At 42.5% G+C, this 16501-nt stretch overlaps 1 protein-coding gene across 2 annotated transcripts in view; it reads left to right on the top strand.

Moving 5' to 3' along the window:
* IL21R (interleukin 21 receptor) overlaps window positions 1-6501 on the top strand; it is a 56655-nt gene extending 50154 nt beyond the window's left edge. For both annotated transcript variants that reach the window (XM_043981458.1, XM_043981467.1), the window contains exon 9: window positions 4945-6501. In XM_043981458.1, the coding sequence (XP_043837393.1) occupies window positions 4945-5808 (864 nt within the window). In that variant the 3' untranslated portion in view covers window positions 5809-6501. The remainder of the gene's footprint in view (window positions 1-4944) is intronic.
* The last annotated feature ends 10000 nt before the right edge of the window (window positions 6502-16501 follow it).

Here is a 16501-nt window from a genome sequence, read left to right as displayed (position 1 = left end):
AGACTACTGTTGGAAAATCTCCTTAAAGTGAAGATAGGTTATGTTGAGCAAACTCTTCAAAAGTTGATTATTTCCCAAATATCCTTAAAACAGGGTACTGGATTTTGCTAAGTATTTAATTCTGGGCTCATGGTCTAGGCTTCTTAATTCCATATTGCTATATTCCAATTTCTCCAGTTGTTCTTATTGACATGTTTTGTTATGATCCAATTTGTATTTTTTGGTAGGTAATTTATGTTTTTTTTTCTAGTCACTTAAAGCATTTTTCTTTATTATATAATATTAGAAGCTAAGTAGCATATGTCTAGAAGTATTGAATCTTAGATTCTTATCAGGGTCCTCTGGAGTCTTTCTATTTGTACATCACAACTTCCTATTTGTGCATCACAACTTAACTAGTTCTGGGAGTTTTCTTTGGTGATTTCCTGGAATATTGTGTCTGATTGGGTTTTTTTTCCCCTTTAAATTTTAAGGGAGATCATTAATACTGAGACTGATGGGTTGTGATGTCTGCACCAGGTTTCTAATTCTTGGGAAAATTCAGTCATTTTCTGAGCCCATTTTCCTTTGTTAGGTCTATGGTAACTGTAATTCTGTTTCCCACTGGAGTAAACATCCAATACTACTACTTCTCTAACTTTTATTCCTTCAGTTTAGCAAAAATAGACCAATCCCTCCCTTTCCCCTCCCTCCCTGGATCTCAATTTCCCTTTTCCCCTTATCTGCCCCGGTGCTCCCTGTAGTATTCCAGCTCAGAGGATGCCATTAATCCTCCCTCCCATTATCAGTAAAACTCAGCATTACAACTGTCCTCCCCACCATGTAGACTGAGCACAAAAGAAAAAGCAGTTGCATCCAGCAAGGCTCTGAAAACCAAATGGTATGAATTTCACTAAGAGAGGAGCCCAACATTCCACGGTGCATTCTGTCCTTGTTGTTTTGATTGATGAGTTCTGGTACCTACACTAAGGTCCTTGGGGGCAGGGGAAGAGCAGGGACTCATTTAGCTTTCCCATAGGGGACAAGATGATTCTATAGGTTCTCTCAAGTTTTCTATTGTGTTCTCTTTATTGATCATTGTCTTCATTATTTTTTCATAATTTTTTCCCCTCAGAATTTGACAATTTTAGATTGGTTTTCTTCTAGATTTTTTTTTTTTACTTTCAACATCTTCTTTTATTTGATCTTGTAACTTTCTTCCTAGAGTTAATTCTTGCCTAATTTCTTTTAAAATAACATCTTGCCACTTGAGGATGTCTCTTTGGATATCTTCAGTTCTTTCTTTTTCCATCGGTTTTGTTTCTGCTGCTTTAGCAGATTCAATTGGTATAGCATTTTAAATTATATCAAGATTCTGCTTTGTTCATTTTTATATTTTGGTAGATTATAAAAATTAATGTGCTTCTTAAGTTCTTTTTTTTTCTCTTTGGTGTTTCTTTTTGTTGTTGTTGTTGTTGTTGGTTTTGGAAGGATTACGTAGGAAGCCTGGCTCCCTTCCAACCTATCACTTGAAAAGTCTATTTATTTTAGACAGTATTCGAGCCATTTAACCATAAACTAAGCCTAATAATTCAGAGGAACAGGGAGGACCCATGCAAATGATTAACAGGTTAGACTGAAAAAGCCAGGACATAGAATCAGGAAATCCATATTTGAGAGCTGGCTCAGTTACTACTACTGGCCACAGGCAAGTTTATCCTTTGAAATTCTATGAAATCATGTCCCCTTGCAAAGTTCAGCTTAGTAGTTTTCCAGTCATGTATAACTCTTCGTGACCCCATTTGGGATTTTCTTGGCCCTCTAGAGAGGTTTGCCATTTCCTTTTAAAGCTCATGATGAGGAAACAGAAGCAAACAGGGTTATGTGACTTGCCCAGTGTTCCACAGGTAATAAGTATCCGAGGCCAGATTTGAACTCAGGAAGATCAGTATCAACTGTGCCACCTAGCTCTTTGTGCTGTTGACCTCCCAAGACTGTTGTGAGGAAATCACGGTGCATATCTTCATTATTGTTCTTATTTTTGAGTAGAAAGAATGCTAGACTCTGACATCTAAAGTTCCGTTGGTTGCTCTGCCATTAAACGGCCGTTGTGGCATTGAACAAGCCAGGTTTCCTCTTTGAGTCTTTTTCCTCATCTATAAAATGGGGATTGAAAATACCTGAACTACCTACTTCAGAGCACTTTGAAAAATTGTGAAGCATTATGCTAAAGAGCTCATGTCCACACTGCCAAGCCCAAATCAGGATGTGTCCAAAGACCAGTGGAGACTTTTTCTACCTGTTCCTATTTAATAATAATAGTAACAGCAATGATAACATTTATATAGCACTATAAAGTTTACAAAATGCTTTACCCATTCTCATTTGATCCTCCCAAGAGCTTGCTGAGATTAGTGCTAATAGTATTCCTACCTTCCAGATGAGGAAACAGGCTGAGACAGGTTGAGTGAATTGCCCACGATCATACAGCTACTAAGTGTCTGAGACAGGATTTTGAACTCAGGTCTTCCTGACTCCAAGTCCAGTGCTCTTACTTTGCCACTGAAGTGCTAGTTTTCTTGGGATTCCATGGAGCCTTCACTTAAAGTGGATGCTTGGGGACCTCTCTGTTGGGAGATGAGGAGTTGCCTTGACTTTTAGGGAAGGGCATACAAGAAAGATAGAACATTAGGAAATAGGAGCTAGAATACTGCCACTTTAGAAATTGAGAGCCAGATTATAAAGGATTTAAAATGCCATGGAAAGGAGAGTCAATTTTATCCTGGAAGCAATGGGTAGTCACTGGGGTTTATTGAGCAGAGGAGAGACACGGTCAGACCTGTGCTTTAGGAATATCGACTTGACAATTGAGTGGAAGATGGATTGGAAAAGGGAGATAGATGGTTGAGGCAGGGAGACAGACCAGTTAGAGGGCTATTACAATAATATAGGGAAAGGCTGACAAAGCCCTAAAATGTAGGTTCTGATCATGCCACTCTCCTGGACTAGGGTGGTTATGATGTGAATGGAGAGAAGGGGCCAGACTTGAGAGATGTTGTGAAGGTAGAATGGATGATTTAGCAACTCATCAGATATGGGAGTGCAGAAGAGTCAAGAGGTAACAATGGACCTCAGGATGGAAGTGGTGTCCTCAACAGAAATAGGGAATTTAGGAAGAGAGTTGGGTTTGGGGGAAGAATAATGAGTTTTGTTTTGGATGTGGTAGGTTTGAAACTCCTGTGGGACATCTAGTTTGAAATGTCCTGGAGGTGGGGGCAGCTAGGTGGCGCAGTGGATAAAGCACTGGCCCTGGATTCAGGAGTACCTGAGTTCAAATCCGGCCTCAGACACTTGACACTCATTAGCTGTGTGACCCTGGGCAAGTCACTTAACCCCCCATTGCCCTGCCAAAAAAAAAAGAAATGTCCTGGAGGCAACTGGTAGTGGTGTTCCAGAGAGAGACTTGTTCTTTTCTTCTACCCCAGGTTAACAGTAAGCAGCCAGTCTTTAAATTAAAAAAAAAAATTCACATGGAGGGAAGGGGATAGATATAAGGTGGCGTGGCGGTAGAATCAGGAGGACTTGGTAAGTGATGGGACATGAAGGGCCAGGGCTGAGGGTGACTTTTGGTTTTTTTGGTTGTTTTTTGTTTTTTTCTGGTGAGGCAATTGGGGTTAAGTTACTTGCCCAGGGTCACACAGCTAGTAAGTGTTAAGTGTCTGAGGCCAGATTTGAACTCAGGTCCTCCTGACTCCAGGGCCGATACTCTATCCACTGCGCCACCTAGCTGCTCCTTGAGGGTGACTTTTGAACCTGAGTTTGAAAGAATGGATGGTGGGTGCACTTGACAGAAATGGGGAAGTTAGGGAAATAAGTGGGTTGAGGGAAGGGAGAGACAATGACTTTTGCCTTGGACATGTAGAATTTTAAGTGCCTTTGGGACATCTAAGTGGAGATGTCCAGCAGGCAGTTGGGTGATTTGGCGATTCAGGATTGCAGCTCTGGAGAGAGGCGATAAGGTCTGTGTATGCAGATTTAGAAGTCATCTGCAGAGAGATGATATTTCAGTCCATGGGAGTCAATGGGATCATCAAGAAAGAGAGTACAGAGAAAGAAGAAAAGAGGACACAAATCAGAACCCTGGGATATAACTCCACAAACGGTGTGGAACATGAATTTTGAGAAGTGGCTGGGCATGTAACAGAAAAACCAGGAGAGAAAACTATCATGAAAAACCCAGAGAGGAGGAATTGTCTAGGAGAAAGATGTCAGCATGAAAGTGGCAGAAAGGTCAAAAAGCATAAGGAATGAGAAAAGGCCACTGGATTTAGCATTTAGGAGTTGGGCTGGGGGGGGATGGCTAAGGATTGTTGAAAGGGACTTGTGAAGCTGTCCTCTACTGACTCAGGATAGGTGGGTTTTCCCCCCTGAGTTCTGTTACTTCCTAGATGCAGAACCTTGAGCAAATCACCTCATCTCTTGAGGCTTCAGTATTCTCAACTATGAAATCTGGGGATGGGACAAGCTGATCTCAAAGTTCCTTTTAGTTCTAATACTCTATGTTTAAAGGTTCCCTCACAGTCTAAAATTCCATGTTCTAAGATCCCTTCCAGCTTGGATATTCTGTGATTCAGTAACTAGATGGTATGGCTTGCTGTGGGGGCGGATGACTAGGCGGATTGATTGAGTTTTGTATCATATCTGGGACCTTGGTCAAACTTTCATTTTTGTTTGGAAAACCTTAGAAACACTTTCTCTAGAGTTTCTGGCCACCAGAGACCAGACCCCTTATTTTTTCTAGTTACTTCAATCTTTGAATGAATAAGTAAAAACCAGGAATTGTGAGTGGAACCAACAAGGAGTTGATTGAAGCCTCCTTTTCAGAAGCAAGGGTAATATTGATTGAATTGTGGTTCCCATGGCTTAAGACAATGACACTGTCTACTTCTGTCACTCTTTTTGCAGAACTGGCTAGGACCATCTTATACTACGAGCAGCCTGAATTTATTTCACTCTGAACAGGTGGACCCAGAGACACTGGAAGTAGATGGCAGCCACGCCACCAAAGGGATCGACTTGATTGATGCCAATGGGCAACCCAAGATAGGCTCCTGTGGAATCTGCCTCCCTGAACCCTCTAAGACAGAAGTCAGGTCCTTTGCCTCAGGATTTGGTGAGGGGAAGGACAAGTCCTACGGCCATGTGTCCCTTGACACTGTGATGGTAGTTGGTGACAAGGAATCTGATGACCTGGAATGTGACTGTAGTCACGTAGCTCAAGATAGAGGCAGTCACTGTGATGGAGATGACAATTACACCAAAATCAACCTTTATGGTGACCAACCTGATGGGCAAAGCTCTGGTGACCTGCTCTTGGGGAAAGAAGATAGAATCATCTCCTCTGGCCATGTCTCCATGGAAAGCGCTGGGAGGATACCAGTCTGGCCAGAAGCCCCCATTGGCAGTATTTTGAAAGCCCTTTGCTTGCATCCTCCAGAGGACTGGGATCCAGGGAGTCCTATTTCCTTGCCCTCACAGGAAGGAGAGGGGGCTCCCTTCAGCCAGGGACCTTATGCACACTTGTCCTGCAGCTCAGAGATTGGCCACCCACTGGTCAGTTTGGATATGGACACTTTTGACAGTGGCTTTGCTGGTTCTGACTGTGGCAGCCCCTTAGAAAGTGACTTCATGGGGAGCAGTCCAGTGGAAAGGGAAGGCCCCTCAGCGCCGGGCACCAATCATGTTGAGGACACCCCTCCCAGAAGTTATGTCAAACAGTGGGTGATTTTCCCCTCTCCCTCTCCAGGTCCTGAATCACAGAAAAGTTAGCAAGTTAAGCAGGCCCCAAAGCTGAGGTGGGGTCAGCAAGAACTGATATATAAACCTGTTGTCACACATCAACTATTCGTACAGCTTTCATTCGGATAAAAAACGTGGCACATCTCTATCTGACAACTGTAAAAAGACGAACACGGTGATGCGTAGCAGAATGGGTTGAATCCTTTGTTATTATCTGATGTCATTTGCGGATGGCTCAAGAGGCAGCAGGAGATGATAGGCTCACGAAAAGGTGTTTTTTAGTTTTAAAAATTTTATTATTACTTTTTTTTTGGGGGGGGGAATTAGGGTTAAATGACTTGCCCAGGGTCACACGGCTAGTAAGTGTCAAGTGTCTGAGGCCAGATTTGAACTCAAGTCCTCCTGAATGCAGGGCCAGTGCTTTATCCATTGCACCACCTAGCTGCCCCGGTGTTTTTTATTTTTAATGATGGGGGAGATCTGGCATGCTTGTAGGCAGTAGGTCAAGAGTCAAGAACACCTGGGCTCAAGTCCCATCTCTGACACTGGGCAAGTCACTTAACCTCTAAGTGCTCTAGGAGATTCTCTGAAACAATAAAACGCCAATTTGCATTGGTAAAGGGAATATCCTTACCTGGGAGATCCCTATTCCAATGAAATCACAGGTTCAATCCCTGTCCTTACAGATAGCCCAGAGTGTGTGTGTGTGTATGTGTGTGTGTGTGTGTGTGTGTGTGTGTGTGTGTGTGTGCGCGCGCGCGCTTGTGCTTCAGTGAAAAACACAATTGGAGCAGTTAGTTTCCCCAGGAGTGGCCAGGGGCTGCTCTCTCTTTCAGTCTTCTGTGCTCCACATCCCATATGTCGGTGGGGGAAAGGGGAAGCCTGTGGCTGCAGAAGCAGACTAGGCTCTGGATGGCTTCTCCCGCACCACACTCCAGAGCTGCAGACACTTGGTGACAGAAAGGCAGTCCAAGACTGACCTCTGCCCACATGAAGCTTATAACCTGAGCTGGAGACACAGGTGTGCCCACCACTAGAATGATGCTGTGAAGCTGCATAGAGCTGGTATGTTGCCCATGCCAGGGAATGGATTTTCGAAAATTAAAGGTCTTCAAATTCTCATCCTTTTCTACCACTTTCCAAAGTGTTCCCCCACCCCCATCCCCATAGTGATAAAAATAAAGTTAGGGAGAAGAGGGTCAGACTTAATGATGACCAGGCAGAGGGGGGGTGTTATATGAAAGTAATAAAAGATAGATGGGGAGAAAGGGAATACATTTTATACCCGTAGCTCCAGGCACCTGTGGTCGGTCAGTCAATAAGCATTTATTAAGCACCTACTATGTGCCAGGCACTGTGCTAAATGCTGGAGATACAAAGAGGGAAAATAATCCCTATCCTCAAGGAATTTACAATCTAATCTCTCTGTAGGAAGAGTGGTAACTCATAAGGCCCTGGCCTCATTCTCATCCCAGCCCCCCTTCCCCATCTCCCTCTCTCTCCCTCCTCTTCTCTCTCTCCCCCTTCTCTCTCTCTCTCCCTCTCCTTCCCCCCCTCTTTCTCTCTCCCAATTCCCACCACTTCTCTCCCCTCCTACCCCCTTAGCTATTTCCCTCCCCCAGTACTAGTGTGCTAGGAAAAAAGAAACCAACAACCAAAAAACCAAGAACAATGGATCTTAATATTGAACGTTATGTTGACTCAGCCCTGCTAGTCAATCGGTGTAGAGGGAAGCTCTGCTGGGGAAGGTAACACCTAGTCAGCAGCTTTCTGCATTACCTGCTCTTTGTCACACACCCTTTTGTGACATTGTTACCCCCACCAGCAAGTTGTCATGTACTTGCTAGCTTGGGGAGGAAGGGGGATGCAAGGGCCCAACCCCTTTTGCTGACACTGACCTATCTGAATTGTCTTTATCTCATCACAAACGTTACCAATAAAAGGGGGCTCCATCTAGAAGCCATTGCTAATCTCCAGTGATCAATCGGTCTGTCTACTTGTTGCTACCTTAATGTACTCGTAATAAACTCCTTTTAATTCTCTGTCCTGAGTTTTGCCTCATCAATCAGGGTGAAAGCCCAAAAGAAGAATTTTCCTTTCAACATGGAACAAAGGATCTAGTCTCTGTACCTGACCCTTCTACTATCTGGCTAGGTGATCTTAAGCAAGTCACTTCCTTCTACAGGGCTCACTTTCCTCATCGGCAGATTGAGGGGATCGAATGAAGTGATCTAAGATCCCTTTCAGCTCTAAAACCACAATCCCACGACTAAGAGCCTTTTTGGGTCCCACTTCTCAAATGCCAAGTAGATATCTTGAAATCTCCTTGGGAAGGTTACAGGTTTAGAGGTGGAAGGGGCAGTAAGAGGACGGTTGGTTCATTCTACAGATGAAGAAACTGAGGACTTGAGAGGTAAAGTTATTTTCCAAGCATCACGCTTCTGGTGGTAGAGGTTGGTTCATTTGAATCCCAAGTTTTCTGGCTTGAAATCCAGAAAGGAAGAGATCACTTCTGGGTCTTTCCAAATACAGCACCCCTTCCAGTATGCCACACTGACACACAGGCCTTCATGTTTACATGGAAATATTGCCCCATATCATGCAATGGTTGTTCTCTGATCCTAAAAACTATCCTCAAACTCTGTTTTACTTTGGACACTCTGGATGTTGGTGTACCCTAAAGAGGGAGGAGTGGCAAGAAGCAAGACCAGGATATCACACTGGGATGTAATGGGGGTGACTCTTGGCTCCTAGATCCAGGGAAGCTAAGTGAGGAGACTATCCATTCTGGGCTGCTCTTTGGGGTTTTCTTGTTGTACAGAAAAGTGCTCTTAAAAGGACATCAGTGCTGTTGCCTCTTTTGCTTTCAAAGGATTCTCATGTCCCAGAGTGATTCATAATAATATGCTTTATTGGTGATTTTCCCTCCTTTCCAAGTCTTCTGTGGGGGCTCTCTTATTTCCAAATAGTTTGAAATAGGAGTGCTTTGTAAGCCTTATAGTAACAGTACTACTAATAATACTATATCAATGTAAGTGATTGATTGTTACTTGTCACCCTCAAATGCAGGAGTGTGAAGCAGGGCACCTTGGGAGATGTGATCCCATTTGCCATCTCAAATGAATTTTATTAAGCTATAATTTGTAGAGTCACTGTCTTGGGCAGACATAGAGTGCAGAGTGTAAGGCTGTGTGTCTACACAATGCCCAAACCACTAGTCAGTTTGGGAAAAAGAATCAGATCTCTGGCACCGTGTAGATGAGAGGAGTTGAATGAAGTTTTTGCTTTTTAACTCTTCTTAGCCAACTGATCAGCTAGTCAATCAAGAGACATTTAAGTGCTCACTAGGTGGTGATGTTCATCTTTCACTTTTGAAGAGGACCAATGCTTGAGAATTAGATTTAAGTGGTGTTGGACACAATAGCACAAAGTTGTTAGCCTCACTCTCTCCTCTAGAATCATAGAAGTCCGGTGACAAGACAAAAGTCAAGACACTGGTGATGACCCAGGATGTAGTGAATGACTGTGGCCTTTCTAAACTAAAGTCTTTCTGAGGCCTCAGTTTGTCTGAGTCAACACTCATACAATGATGAAAGGCTAGGTAAGAACTGAGACAAAAGATGGCTTAATTTACCATCACAAAAAAGATTAATCTCAGAGGGGAAGACCCAAAAAATTTCTGGCCAGAACAGAAAACAATTGCTATTTACACTTATTTTAAGGTACTGTGCTTAAATGATAAAGGTACCAATATAGATGGTCCCCAACCTGGAGGAGCTTACATTCTACTAGGGGAGAGGGGAAGGTGGGACATGAGAGGTTCATCAATAATACAAAATGTACATAAAACCAATCTCCCCAGATTGGGGGCAGGGAGTTAATAATTGGGTAACTCAGGAAAGACCTCTTGAAGGAAGTGGCATTTGAGCTGAGCTTTGAAGGGAGCTAGGGGTTCTAAGAAGTATAGGGGAGGGGGAAAACATTTCAGGCACGGGGGAAAGAAACCCTGTGAAGATGAAAGAAGGTAGGTGATGGAATATCCTGTATGAGGAACATTAAGTAGGTTAGCATGGCTGGAAAACATTGATGGGAAGTAATGTGTCATAAGCTTGGGAAGTCAAATTAGACAAAGAATTGGAGACAAAGTGGGTGCCCCTCAGTTGGGAAACAGCTGAACAAACTGTGGTACATGAATGCAATGGAAAAGTATTGCACTATAAGAAAAGAGAGATTCAGAGAAGCTTGCTTGGGAAGAAAGACCTGTAAGACTGATGCAGAGTGAAATGAATAGGATCAGAACCATTTTACACAATAAGCACAATAACAGAAAGGAAAACAACTTTGAAAGACTTTAGAACTTTGATCAAAGCAATGACCAGTCATAACTACTGAAGACCAAGGAAGAAGACCTCCTACTTCTTGGCAGAGAAGTGATGGACTAGATACACAGGGCAAGATATACATTTTTATACTTGGCTAATGTGTTCATTTGTTTTGCTTGACTATGCTTATTTATTATAAGGGAAGGCTTGCTTTCGAATGTGTGTGTGTGTGTGTGTGTATGACATGGAGGAGGAGAAAGGTGTGAATAGTGGTAGTGTTAGAGATGCAAAATATTTTAAAAAGAATATCAATAAAACATTTTTTAAAAGAAGAAAAAAATTCAAAAGGGGATACAATAGCAATTTTACTACCATGTTAAATTTAATATATACTTTGAAAAACAAATTATAACAAATGATCTCAGTTTTATACACAATTTTGCTTTGTGTTCTTTATATACTGAAATGTTCTTGTTTGCTGATGATTATAAAGTTCATCATAAAGAGGAAAAGTAACTTTAAGAAGGCTAATTAAGCTCTAAAACACTATTCATTAGAAAAATGGAAATTAAAACAACTCTGAGGTACCACCTCACACCCATCAGATTGGCTAATGTTACAGAAAAGGAAAATGATAAGGATGTGGGAAAACCGGGACACTAATGCACTTTTGGTGGAGTTGTGAACTAATCCAACCATTGTGGAGAGAAATGTGGAACTATGCTCAAAGGGCTATAAAACTGTGCATACCTTTTGATCCAGCAATACTACTGCTGGGTTTGTATTCCAAAGAGGTAAAAAAGGGAAAAGAACCTATTCGTACAAAAGTATTTATAGCAGATCTTTCTGTTGTGGCTAAGAAGAATTGGAAATTGAGGTGATTCCTGTCAAGTGGGGAATGGCTAAACAAGCTGGTGTATGATTGTGATGGAATATTAGTGTATTATATAAGAAACGAAAAGCAGGATGATTTCAGAAAAACCTGGACTTACATGAACTGATGCAAAGTGAAGTGAGCAGAACCAGGAGAACATTATATACACAGTAACAGCAATATTGTATAATGACTGACTAAGAATGACTTAGCTATTCTCAGCAATACAATGATCCAAGACAATCCCAAAAGACTCATGATGAAAAATGCTATCTACTTCCAGAGAAAGAACTGATGTCATCTGAATACAGAATGAAGCAATTTTTCACTCTTTTCCTTCCTTCCTTCCTTTCTTTTTCTAGTTTCCTTGCACAAAATAACTAACATATAAATGTATTATGTGATTGTACATGTATAACCTATATTAGATTGCTTACTATTTCAGGAAGGGAAGGGGAGGGAAGGAAGAATAGAATTTGCAACTCAAAACTTAAAAAAAGAATGTTAAAAATTGTTTTTGCATGTAATTGGGGAAAAATAAAATATTCTTTTTTAAAAGCTAGTCTGTAGCCAAATTGTGAAGGGCTTTAAATGCCCAAATGGAGGAGTTTGCATTTTATAGAGATCTTCTGAAATATGAGAGTGATGTGGTCAAAACTGTGCATCAGAAATATCACTTTAGCAAAGTTGTAGAGGGAGGATGGATTAGAAAAGAGAAGAATCTGGATGCAAAGAGATGAATTAGGAGCCTCTTGCAATAGTCCATAAAGGAAGAGGAGGTCCTAAAGTAGCAGTCATCACTGTAGAGCTAGGAAGAGCTTTAGAAGTTGTTTAGTTAAACTGCTTCATTTGAGAGATAAGAAGAGTCTTGTCCAAGGTCCCACGGGTAGCAAGTATCTAAACTAAGATTTGGGCCCAGCTCCAAATCCTTTGTACTACACCATGATGCAGAGAGAAAGGGATAGATGTGGAGAGATGGCGTAGAGGGAAAATCAGCAGGATTTGGCAACTGATTGGACATGAGCAGTAAGAGAAAGTGAAGAATCAATGATGCCTTTTAAGGTTGTGAATGTAGGTGACCGAAGAACAGTGGTACAATCAACAAAAATAAGGAAGTTAGGATACTGGATGGCTCTGGAGGAAGGTAAGAGTTAAGTTGTAGACATGTTCAGTTGTGGGTTATCCAGTAGAGATAGCCTGGCAGTTTTGCAAGGGGACTGGAGATCAGAAGACAGAAGAGGGCTAGATATGTAGATGTGGCAGTCATCTGTGCAGGGGTAGCTAAATCCCTGGGAGGTGATGTGGTCATCCAGAGAGGGTATGGAGAGAGTAGTTTCAGTAGCACAATGGCCATGGAATCTAGATTTCAAGGGACTATGAAATGAATGAGAGGGGTTTGAGAGATGAGAAAGTGGAGGCACTTTGTGAAGATAGAGTTTGACTGGGAAAGGGGAAAAGCAATAAGGGATAACTTAAGGAGATGATAGGCTCATGCAAAGGTGTTTTTTATTTTTAAGGATGGGGGAGATCTTGTAGGCAGTAGGTCAAGGGTCAGTGGAAGGAAATATTAAATATTAGGGAGAGAGACAGGATAATTGAAGTGGCAAGCTCCTGAAGAAGGGAGAGGATGAACTCCAGGGTACAAGTAGATGGGATGGTCTTGGCAAGGAGAAAGAATTCTTCCTCCTCCAAGATTTGAACAAAAGAGGCCAAGTCTTTGAGAAAGGCACTCAGTGCCTCCACTTCTTCTCATTCACTTCTATACCCTCTGCAATCTGTCTGGTGACCTCATCATTGAACTGAAACTGCTCTCTTCAGTTACCAGTGATCTCTTAATGGCCAAATCTAATGGGCTTTTCTTGGCCCTCATCCTTCTCCACCTTCTCTGCAGCCTCAGATGCTGCCAATCACTCTCTTCCCCTGCATACCCCCTTCTTTGTAGGTTTCCATGATACTCCTCTCCTGGTTCTTCTCCTATCCATCTGACTGTTCCATCAGTCTCTGCTGCATCTTCATCTAGGTCATTCTTTTTTTTTTTTTTAGTGAGGCAATTGGGGTTAAGTGACTTGCCCAGAGTCACACAGCTAGTAAGTGTTAAGTGTCTGAGGCCGGATTTGAACTCAGGTACTCCTGAATCCAGGGCCGGTGCTCTATCCACTGCGCCACCTAGCCCCCCCCCCCAGGTCATTCTTTTTAACTATGTGTCCCCCTGAGTTCTATTCTGAGTCCTCTTTTCCTTCTATATTATTCCACCTGATCTCATCAGCTTCCATCAGTTCAGTTATCTCTACGTAGATGAGTCTCAAATCTACTTATCCAGTCCTAACTTCTTTTCTGATCTCCAGTCCTACATCACCAATTGCTTCTTGGACATCTCAAACTGCATATCCCTTTAGACATCTCAAACTCATTGTCTAAAACAAAACTTGTTATCTCTGCCCCTGCCTTCCCCAAACCCTCCCTTCCTTTGAATTTCCCTATTATCATCAAGGGTATCACCAATCTGTTCCCAAGTCTTATAATTTCTGCCTTCATAACATCTCTTGCAGATGTCACCTTCTCTCCCCTCACATAGCCACTGCACTGATAGGCCCACATCACCTGGCACCTGGATTACTGAAAAAGTCTTCTGGTTGGTTTCCCTACCTCCAGTCTCTCTCCGCTACAATCTGTCCTCTACTTAGCTGCCAAAGCAATTTCCCTAAAGTACAAGAAGTACTGATCAGTCATTTCCACTCAATAAACTCCAGTGGCTCCTTATTACTTCTGGGATCAAACATAAAATCCCATTTGGCTTTTAGAGGTCTTCACGACTTGGCTTCTTCCTACCCTTGCCAGTCTTCTTACATTCTGTTCTCCTCCTTGTTGCTACAATTCGGCAATGCTGGCTTTCTTGCTGTCTCTTGCATACACCATTCTATCTCCTGACTATATGTCTTTTTGTTGGTTTTCCCCATGTCTACAATGCTCTTCTTCACCTGCCTTTCCTGAAGACAATCCAATTCTCATCTGCAGGTGGTCTTTCCCAGGCATTCCAAAAATGAATGCCTTCCCTCTGAAATCACTTTCCATTTATACTGAATTTATCTTGTATGTAAAATTCTTTGCATGTTGCTCCTCCAATCCAATGTGAGCTCTTTGAGGGCATGGACTGTTATTTTTGCCATAGCACGGTTCCTGGCACAAAGTCAGTGCTTAACAAAGGCTTGTTGATGATGAATGAGGGATGATGGTGAGGGGATTTGAGGCACAGTATTGGAGAGAAGAGGGAATTGATAATAGATGGCTTCAGTTTCTTGGGTCAAGTATGAGGCAAAGTCTGCTGAAAGGGAGAGAGAGGTGCGGCGTGCCTGCCAATTAGCTTAGAACAGGTGCTGTGGGGAATGTGACATAGTCAATCAGGGATGAGGAATGATTGGCATGTGGGGCTGAGGGCCCCTTTGGCATTAAAAAAACACATAAAGTTGTAGTGGGCCCAGTCAAAATGATTGTGTAAATTCTTCTGGCTGTGTTCTGCCTTCACAGAGCTGTTCACACAGCCAGATCATAGCCATTCTGTTGGATACTCAGAGGATGTCCATTCAGTAGTAAATGTATAACAAATACATAAATGGGAAGGTTAAACATTTCCACTGGATACAATCTTATGGTAATAGTATGAGCACAATTTTGTCCCCTGCTACTACCACTAGTCAATTAGTGAATTCAGGTTTCTCTTTACATCTTTTTGTTTTGTTTTGTTTTTTAAATGAAAACTAATTATTTGCTTAGTGTAAAGGAGACCTTAGGCCTTGACTGTAGGTATCAGCTCACAAAAAGGTTGGCTGAACCACCCCTGAAGGGAAATTTTTTTGTTTTGTTTTGTTTTTTGGTGGGGCAATGAGAGTTAAGTGATTTGTTCAGGGAAACACTGCTAGGGTCAAGTGTCTGAGGCTGGATTTGAACTCTGGTCCTCCTGAATCCAGGGCTGGTATTTCATCCATTGGGCTATCTAGCTGCCCCCTGAAGTGAAATTTCAAACGGCTTCTGGAAATTCAAATATATTTTCACTTACTCATAGGCACAGGTGGATTTAATGAGGGCGGACTGTGTTACTTAAACTGAAAAAGACTGAACTTGCAAGTGTTCATCCCTCTCTGGGCTGCCTTGCTGACCCATCTCTACAGGACCTTCTCCCTCATGCAGTGGTAATCTCTTCACCCTGGAAGTTCATTCCAGTCCTGGACTACTTCTTTCTCACTGGAAGTATTCTCCTCCCTGAAGTTTCACCTTTTGACTGGTCAGTTCTTCTCAGTATCTCCAATTTAAGGAAAAGGCCCAGGAAAAAGATGTCTGCTAACATCTCCACAGGACTTTCTCTATCATGGGTCTTCTTCCATAACCCAACACAGGGTACCTTCTTCTCACGTACGTCTCCCCTTTAAGCTACTCTTTTATGTGTTGTCTTCTACCAGAAGAAGGTAAGCTCCTTGAAGGCAGATTTTTTTTTTCTGCTTCTATTTATATTCCCAGTTTAGCACAGCCCCTGGCACAAAGTAAGTGCTTAATAAATGCTTGTTGACTGACTGTTTGAAGGGTACTGTAATGGGAAGAGCAGCTACAGATGTGCTAACTGTTCTTTTCTGCTGTGGCCATTAGCTGGTATGTTTCAGAGTTTGACAAGATAAGTACATTGGGGAGGATGGGGAATGATTCTCTTGGGAGTCACTAGAATGTCTACTTCTTTCAGGATGGAGAGAGCAGAAGTAACCAGTCCCACCAAGATGACAAGTTGAATACTAGAAATTTTTCTTCTTCTTCTTTTTTTTTTTTTTGTGGGGCAATGAGGGTTAAGTGACTTGCCCAAGGTCACACAGCTAGTGTCAAGTGTCTGAAGCTGGATTTGAACTGAAGTCCTCCTGAATCCACGGACTGCGCCACCCTGCTGCCCCCCAATACTAGAGATTTTAAACCCATCCATTGACAGTTCTGCAGCTCGTACTTAGAGCTTGAAGGTGTGTATTCCAGGTGCTTAGCACAGGGCCTAGCCCTGTTGTTCAGTCATGTCTGACTCCATGACCCTGTGCACCACAGCCATAGCGATGGCTATGCCGCCAGGCCCTTCTAGCCTCTACTATCTCCTGAAGTCTGTCCAAACTCATGTTTGCTGCTTCCATGACACCACCTATCCATCTCATCTGCTGCTGCCCCTTCTCCTTTTGCTGGGCCTGGCATAGTGATTAATAGATGTTTATTGATTGACTGGAGGATTAGTTGAGTTGCCCATAGTTGAATCACACATGGTTTTGGAGCATGGATTCAAGTCTAGGTCTCTAGAGGCTAAATCCAGCATGCTATCTGGTACTCTGCTGCCTCAGTTGGAAGAACTGGGGATGTTTAGCCTGGAGAATAGAAGACTTGGGAGTTGGGATGATCGTTGCCTTCAGATTTTTGAAGGACTATCATCTGGAAAAGGAAAATAGCTGTAATTTATAGTGTTTTGAGGTTTGCAAAGCACTTCTCACAAGCGGTCCTCAAGACAGGTCCT

The sequence above is a fragment of the Dromiciops gliroides genome, chromosome 1, assembly GCF_019393635.1.
Source record: "Dromiciops gliroides isolate mDroGli1 chromosome 1, mDroGli1.pri, whole genome shotgun sequence".
Classification (NCBI taxonomy): Eukaryota; Metazoa; Chordata; class Mammalia; order Microbiotheria; family Microbiotheriidae; genus Dromiciops; species Dromiciops gliroides.
Note: the sequence above shows the minus strand (reverse complement) of the source record. Positions and strands in the feature narration are given on the sequence as shown.